The 8,171-nt window shown below is 45.4% G+C and overlaps 1 protein-coding gene across 6 annotated transcripts in view; it reads left to right on the top strand.

Annotated features, from left to right (window-relative positions):
* The window catches only part of LOC137299471 (ran-binding protein 3-like), a 303,210-nt gene that overhangs the window by 192,301 nt on the left and 102,738 nt on the right, over positions 1–8,171 (top strand). For 3 of the 6 annotated variants that reach the window (XM_067968219.1, XM_067968221.1, XM_067968217.1), the window contains exons 1-3: positions 105–195; positions 2,934–2,992; positions 7,731–7,812. In XM_067968219.1, the coding sequence (XP_067824320.1) occupies positions 118–195; positions 2,934–2,992; positions 7,731–7,812 (219 nt within the window). In that variant the 5' untranslated portion in view covers positions 105–117. Of the gene's footprint in view, positions 1–104; positions 196–2,931; positions 2,993–7,730; positions 7,813–8,171 lie in introns of those variants that run through there. The other 3 variants (XM_067968223.1, XM_067968220.1, XM_067968224.1) reach the window with 2 other exon arrangements.

The raw sequence follows: 8,171 nt of genomic DNA, 5'->3' as shown, positions 1-8,171 counted from the left end.
ATTTCCTCCAACGTTCGTAAAATTGAACCCCCCCCCTCCCAACAGTCGCGCTCAGCATCAAATGCACATGCGCGACATTCACCAATGCACGAAACTGGCGCGTCCAGAATAAGCCGCATGCGCATTGCGACCTTCCGTTCGCGGAGAATTGTGGGGAGGCGGAGAATCCTAAAATGGCGGATCTGGCAAACGAAGGTAAGCAAGTGAAAACGGGCACGGAGTGTTGGGACGCGGCACAAGCAAGGCGGGAGTTCAGCCTCTGAACCCAAGATGTGCACAGCGGCAATGTCGGCCTCTGCGCCAGGCACGCTATGGAGTGCTGCAGTATCGCTCCCCACTGAATGGGGAGATTAGGGGGAGGAACAGGGCACACACACCCACAACAAAACACCGGCTAACCAGGCCTCGTTGAGCTATAAGAACGCCCGACGAATCAATAATAACAAAATCAGGCGGAAATATTCGGTTCAATAGTTACAAAAGGAAGGGATAAGACATAAAAAGATAGAACGAGACTGACAGTGTGCAACAGCAAGAGACTAAGACATCCTAATACTGTCTGAAAACGGGAAGGGGAGGAGTGTGAAGAGAGGGGTAGACCGGTGAAGGAGAAAAGAGTGTGAAACAGAGGGGGAGAGCAGTGAAAGAGGAGGGTGATCTGGAGGGAGAGATGAGGGGGTGGAGATGAGGGTATAGAAGAGCATAAAGGGGAGAGAGCAGAGAAGAGCTTGACAGAGATTGAGAGTGGCAGTGAAAAGTGTGACAGCAATCGAGGAGGAGGGGGGGCAGTGAAAAGTGTGACAGGGAGCAAAAGGAGCAGAGAAGAGTGTGAGGTAGTAAGCAAGAGGGACTGATAAGAGTATGAAAGGGTTGGTGAGAGAGGTAGACCGTATAGGAATCTTAGTAAGCCATTCAGCCCCTTGAGCTTGTTCCGTCATTCTATTAGATCACGGATGATCTGTGCCTCAACTCCATTTACCGGCCTTTTCTCCATATTCCTTGATACCCTTATCAACAAAAATCTGTTGATCTCAATCTTGAAAATTTCAATTGACTCAGCATCCACAATTTTGCAGGAGATAATTCCATATTTTCAATATCCTTTGTGTGGAAAAAATGCCTCTTGATTTCACTTCTAAATAGCCTAGTTCTAATTTTAATGTTATGCCCCCATGTTCTGGGTTCCCCACCAGAAGAAATAGTTTCTCTGTTCCTACCCTATCGAATCCCTTTGTCATTTTAAAGACCTTGTTTGGATTACCCCTCAACCTTCTAAACAAATACAAACCAAGTTCATGCAACCTGTCCTCATAATTTAACCCTTTAAGCCCCAATATCATTCCGGTGACTCTGCTCTATCCCTCCAAGGCCAATATATCTTTTCCTAAGGTGCCTAAAACTGAACACAGTACTACAGATGGGGTCTGACCAAGGCCCTGTACAACTGAAACATCACTTTCTCACTTTTGTATTCCAATGCCCTTGAGATAAAGGCCATTGTTCCATTAGTCTTTTTGAGTACAGCTGTGTTTATGCGTGCAAGGGAGATGTGCGAGTTGCAGAATGTGCACGATGTGTGTGTGTGTGGAAAAGTGCCTATGGGGTTGCCTGTGAGAGCAAGCATGCATCGTGTATGAGAGACGAGAGTGTGAATGCTTGCAAGGGGTGTGCGTGCAAGGCATGCGTATTTGTGAGAGCATGGTCGAGCACGAGTTGGGTGTTAGAGGTACTGAGATTGTGAGTGAGTGAAAATGTGCGGGGTGGTGTGTATATGAATTTAATAGTGTGCCTGAGGGAGAGAGCGTGTGTGTAGAAGTTTGTTCTTGAAAGCATGAGGGAAGTTTAGGTGAGAACACACGAGGGGAGTGTGCAAGAGTGCCAGCAGATGCATGTATGCAAGGACTGGGTGCGTGTGAGAGTGCATGTGAGGGAATTGTGAGTGCCTTTGAGTATGATGGTGTGCTGTGTGCACGAAGGTGGTTGTGAGTGCATGAGTGTGGGTGTGTGACAGAGAAACACATATGCATGAGGTTGGAGGGTGTGAGAGAATGCACCCAAGAGGAATGTGTGAGTGAGCATAAAGGGAGTGTGTGTATGTGAGACCGAGCATGCAAGAAAGGGAAATGTTTGTGTGTGGGAGTACATGTTTGTGTAAACATAAGGGGAGTGCGTAGGAAAGTGATTGAGAACATATGTAAAGGAGCGGTATGTATGAGAGAGCATAAAAGGGGTGGGGATGTGTGGGAAAGAGAGTGTGACTACAGGTGAGCAGTGCGATAGCGACCCGCACAAGAAGTGTGTGAGGGAAGTGTGTAGCTGCGAGTGCATTCGATGGGTGTGTATGAGATTGAACGCTTGCGTGCGCGAGTGTGAGAGAGTATGCGAGGGAAATGTATGAGAATGAGAGAGCATATGTGTGAAGGAGGGGGTGTGTCAGAGCACAGGGGATGTGCGTGACTGCGAGAGTGTGCGCATGCAGGGGTGGTGTGTGGGAGCGCAAGGTGGGGATGCGTGAGTGGGTTGTGTGAACGAGTACATGGGGAGGGTGACTGGGCATGAGGGGAGTGTGTGAGTATGTGTGCACATACGTGAGGGAAGTGTGTGTTCATGAGTCGCATGAAGGGTGTGGGTGAGAGAAGAGGCATGGGAAGTATGAAAGTGAGAGGACATGAGGGTAGTGCATGTGAAAGAAGGGTTGAAGCGTGTGAGTGCATTTGGAAAATGTGAAAGAGTGCAAGAGGAAGTGTGAGTGTTTGTGGTAGAGTGGGGAGCAGATATGAGAAAGTGAGGGGAGGGGTTGTGGAGGGCAGTGAGAGAGATCGGGTGCAGATGAATGTGCCAGACTGAATTGTTCTACAATTTTTAACTTGTTTGAGAAAGGCAGTTGTGATTTAAGTGTACACACTAATTTATTATCTGTTCTTTGTTCACAGAGAAGCCTGCCATTGCTCCACCTGTTTTTGTATTCCAAAAAAACGAGAAAGGACAGAAGGTAAATATTCTACCTCGGTATTCATTTCACTGTATTGCATTGTGAAACAACAGGGTTGTCAGTCTGAATTACATTTTAATTGTCTTTCAAGAACATGAAGTCCAAAGCACCTTGCCCAGAAAATTCCCATTCTCAACAGATATCAATTTAGTTTCCCTTTAAAGGTGCCACTTGAGCCCAAATTAACTCACTTCTCTGGAAGTCTGTTTCAGGCATCCACTAGCCGGTGTGGAAAAGGTGTATTTTTTTTCCTAATCTCCAACCTTGCTCAATACCTTTTGAATTTTGTCCTCTAGTCCTAACCTCATTGTCTGCTTGCTTGATTCTTTGTCTATAGCTTTATTTTACACAATCATGCCGTTACCCTCTTAAGATCTGACAACAAATACTGTTGTTTCTTCTGGAAATGTCATTTTCAACTTGAATAATGTTGCTGAGATTATCTTCATTTGCCTTGTTTACCAGCCATATAAATCAGTGAGCTTGTGCCAGCTTAATCTAGCTTTCTGTTGCTTTTGGAAGGTGGATTTGACTGAGTAATCTCAACTTTCAGTTCAGTGTGCCTTTAACTTTTGTGAATCCTGTATTGTTTTTAGACACCAGGTGTATGAGTGCTGGAGATGCAAGACTTGAGAGAGTGTTGCATGGAGGTTGGAGTGTGTTTCAAGGTAGTAATGCATCAAGGAGGTTCAGATGACAGGATGGTTTACCAGAATAATTTGAACCTTGAGGTGTCGGAAATCCATGAAACAAACTTCCACCTTGAGATGTTCTTGTGGATAGCGGTGGTTAGTAGATTCTGATGTTTGAATTGTGATTTGAACTCCAGCAAAATCAGGTTTGTATTTTTGCATGTTGTAAGAAAATAGGGTAGCCTGTAAATAAGGCAGTAATGTATTGAGAGGTTCAAATGGCTTTGTAAGTAGTAAGACTAAACATTTTTTGAAACCTTGGATGTTATGAAAATGGCTTTCAAGATAGTATTCTTTAAAAAATCCATAGGAGTTGATGAAGGAGAAAATCATTTTAATGTGGCCCCTTTTAACAAAAGAATTGGTGAGTTTATATAGTCTGCCAACTTGAGACATTAGCACTGGGATGTGGATCACTTGCCTATTTTGGATGCATAGTGATAGCTTTGGAATAGCATTCAGACGTGCCAAATTCATTTCACTAAGGATTGTTACAGCAAGCAGACTTTAATGTTGTCAATCTCCAGTGCATACAGACCCAGGTCCCAGAGGTTAGTGGCCAGTGCATCAATTCATTTCGCCATCATGTCCTCTAGAACATAGCCTCGTTAAGATGTTTGATATGACCTAGTCCTTAAGGTACCTAATTATAAAGTGGCCTGTCTGGGCTAATGTATTTGTTTTTTGATGCTGGCTTACTTACTACCTGTTGTTCCTGGAGAAGGGCAGAGGAAATGAGAAAGTACATGAGGTGGGAGAGAACGAGTGCATAAGGGGGAGAGAGAAGGAAACATTATGTATAGGTATGGGATCAGTTTCCACATCTATATGCCAATGACATCCAACTCCATCTCTCCACCACTTCCATGGACTGCCTGTGTGACATCCAGTCTTGGATGAGTCATAACTTTCTGTAGCTCAACATCGAAAACACTGAAGCCATCGTCTTCAGTTTATGCCACAAACAATATTCCCTTGCCATTGATTGCATTTTTTTCTGGCCACTATCTCAGGCTCAAATAGACCTTTTGTAATCTTGGTGTCCTGATTAATCTTAAGCTTAGCTTCAGTCACGAAGAAGATTTCACCTCTGCAACATTGTCTGTTTTAGCCTCTTTACTGATGTCCTTCCTGGCCTCCTTGCCTCCACTCTTCATAAACTTCAACTTGTCTAAAACTGTGCTACATGTATCCTATCCTACAATAAATCCTGCTCTTCCATGACTGGTCCTCACAGACCTACATTAGATCTCTGGCCCCCAAAGAATTACATTTAAAATTCTTGTCCTTGTCTTCAAATTCCTCCATGCCCTTGCCTACCTTATCACTTCAGTCTCCTCCAGCGCTGTATTATCTCTCTCTGTCTCTCTCTCTTCCCCCCCACCCCCAATTTTCTGCTCCTCTGACTTTGGCCTTTTGTGCGCTATCTCATTCCTTTGTCCCGCCATTGGCAGCAGAACTTTCATCCACCCAAACCCTACTCTCTGGAAGTCCCTTTTTAAACCTATCCACCTCTCTCTTCTACTTCTCAAGACCTCTCTCTTTGATCAAGCTTCCAGTCAAGCTTCTTAACCACTCCCTTTCTGGTTTGGTGTCCAATGTCCTGGTGCCTATCTGAAGCACCATGGGACATTTTTCACAAAAAAGTGCTACATAAATGCAAGTTGTTGGAGAGAGGATGCATTCAGAGAGAAAGGAGAGTTAAGACGTGTGATAGAAAAAGTGAGGGGGAAGGGTGAAAAAGTAAAATAAGGGAGAGCGAGCAGTAGAGGGGAATGAAGTGGGAAGGGCAAGAGGAGGATTGTGGGCAATGGGCAGTGAGAGGAGGGGGAAATGGAATGCCTCAGGGTGGAAGGTGAGAGTGTGTGCACGAGGGGAGAGAGAGTATTTGCGCTGGGGCAAGAGTAAGTACAGGAAGGAGGAAAATCTAAGGATGGTGGGTGAAAGAGTGTGAGTAAAAGAGACAGTGTGTGTTGGGAGTGGGAGGGTTGAGTGGGACTTAGTGTACATTGTGGAGGAGAAGACAGTGGGAGAGAAGGAGGAGCAGAATGAATTTGGAAGAGAGAATGCATGAGGGGAAGTCTCATGAGGGGAAGTCTCTTAGGTAGATAAAATATGTGTAATGTAGGGGAAGGTGGAGAGAGTAAAGGGGAGATCGTGGGAGGAGGGTAGAGAAGTTTTGTAAATGTGTAGCGTACATGAGTGGCACTGATTGCTTGTCTCACTTCCTTCCTTCCTGAAAAATTGGGAAATCATTGCATGGGAATCACAGTTGGAATCACATCTCATCACTGTGTGGCGCTGCATTACAGCATCAACATACCAAGTTGCTATGATGCACTTGTTATCGTGCTTATTTTACTTTGATAGTAAAGCTTCAAACATATTCAATTGTTATGCTTTAATTTAAGTGGTGCCTCTTTAGGGTTACTAAGTAAATGTTTCCTTTCAAGAGGTTGTCACTTTGATAGAGTATCACCGTGTTGCCAATCACACTCTAGCTGAGCACGTCGAGGCTCTGCAAGCTATCCATCTCTTGCAGTATAACATGGATTTTCCTGCTGCTGATGTGGAGCTCCCATCTAATGTGGAAGTCCAGCATGTCCTCAACACCATGCCCACCACAGAGTTCTGCAGCAAGATGGGGGTCGGCAACTGCACCTCAGCCCTGCTTCACATAGTAAAAGGACTGGGCTGACTTTTTTAAAAATTTGCTCACAGAGCTCTTGTGAGGAGAAGCAGCGCCAGTAGTTATTGAAAAAAAAATTAAAGTGAGGAGTTACAAACTAAACTGTTTACCTCGCACAGTTGCCTTGCATGGTGGAAAACAAAGATGACACAGCAAGTCTGGCTGAGAAGGTGAAAAGCTGTTTTGAAGCATCACCCAGTGGTCAGAGCCTGCAACTACAGACAGTTTCAAAGTACTTTTTTCAGAGTATCACAGGCTTTTGTGACAGGCACAACATGGCACAAATCCAGTACGCTAGGAACGCCCCATTATAATTTCACCTACAAGCATCACAGGCAAACACCAAAGTAACAGATCCCCACCGGAACTATTTACACAGGGGAAGATGTGACAGATGTACCAATTTTAACAATCTATAGTTTAACAGTTTTGTGGTACTCCCTGTTTAACATACTTATTACTTCCTGAGTCACGATTTTGTCACACTTGGGTGTGATGCCTAGAATTTTTTTAACTATAAGGATTGTATCTATACTTACCATTACTTGTCTTTTTCCTTCTCCCCAAGGATGTTAGGTAAGTTTGTACTTTTTTTTAAGAGTCAGAAAAGGGATTTTAAACTGCAGGGTGGGATTCCCTTAAAGGTTTCCCTACGACTTTGGGGAAATTTTTACACTTCCAAACCTTTTATTAGCAAGGCTTCCCCCAATCTGATGCTGAGAGTGGAATTGAATGCTCCCACTCCCAACTCCTGTCCCAGCACTCATTGCTTTCCATCTCTCACCCATTCTCTCTCCTCCATCCCTGACCGCCACCTTGTATTTGCCAGTGGAAAAGACAACCTGTAGTCTGGATCCCTCCCCCTATTCTCGGTGTGCAACACAAATGGCACCCCCAACCTACTGCTGGATCCAGTTCCTGCTATCACCACCAGAAAGTGCTTCCTTACTTGTGGCACCATCTCCCATCCAAAAGGACAGAAGAGAGAAAATGAAGCAGAAGGCAATAAATAGAACAGTAGAAAATAGGAGAGAAGAGGAGAAAGAAGCAGAAGAGGAAAAGAGAGAAGGGGGGAGACAAGTGAAAGAGGAAAGAAAGAAAACCAATTCCATAAAGATGACAGACAGGTAAGAGAGCGTAAATCTCCTGACTTACCATGAGCAATACCACATATCACTAATCTAATTACAAAAACAGCACAACTAGCAGACATCTTGTGTCTGTCACACTTTTGTCAGAGTTCGAGGGGTAAATTTTAATTGGGGTGGGAAAGCGTTTTGGACGGGAAACCCAGAAGTACAGGTTTCCCGGACATCCTTACGATTTTGACGTAAGGACGTTTTATTTTTTTCTGTAGGTTTCCCGCCCGACAGGCCAGCCAGATTGACATGCTGGCTGTCAGTCGGACGGGAGAGCAGCCAGGGAGCGGATGCCAGCAGGTAAGTCTTAGATGGGATGGGGGGTCGGGGATCATCGGGTGGGGTGGTCGGTTACTGGGGGGGGGGTCGGTCGTTGGGGGTTGCCGGGAGGTGGGTTGGCGGTCATTGGGGGTCATCAGGGGCTTAGTCATCGTGGGGGGGGGGGGGGGGAGAGAGGGGGGGCGGTCGATCGCATGTGTGGGATCGTGGCAGATAGGCTTGTTGGGCCTGGAGGAAACACTCCTGCTCCTCCTGGCCCATAAGCAGTGCTGAGCTGGGCCTTCTGACCTCCTTACGTAGCATGAAGCAGAAGGCCCGGGAATCCTGGCTCCCAGGAGTTAAAAATAAAAAACCTGTCATAATGGAGGACCACATCCTCC

This window comes from Heptranchias perlo, chromosome 29, assembly GCF_035084215.1.
Source record: "Heptranchias perlo isolate sHepPer1 chromosome 29, sHepPer1.hap1, whole genome shotgun sequence".
Lineage (NCBI taxonomy): Eukaryota > Metazoa > Chordata > Chondrichthyes > Hexanchiformes > Hexanchidae > Heptranchias > Heptranchias perlo.
The sequence above is the reverse complement of the archived record's forward strand: the minus strand, read 5'-3'. Positions and strand labels throughout refer to the sequence as shown.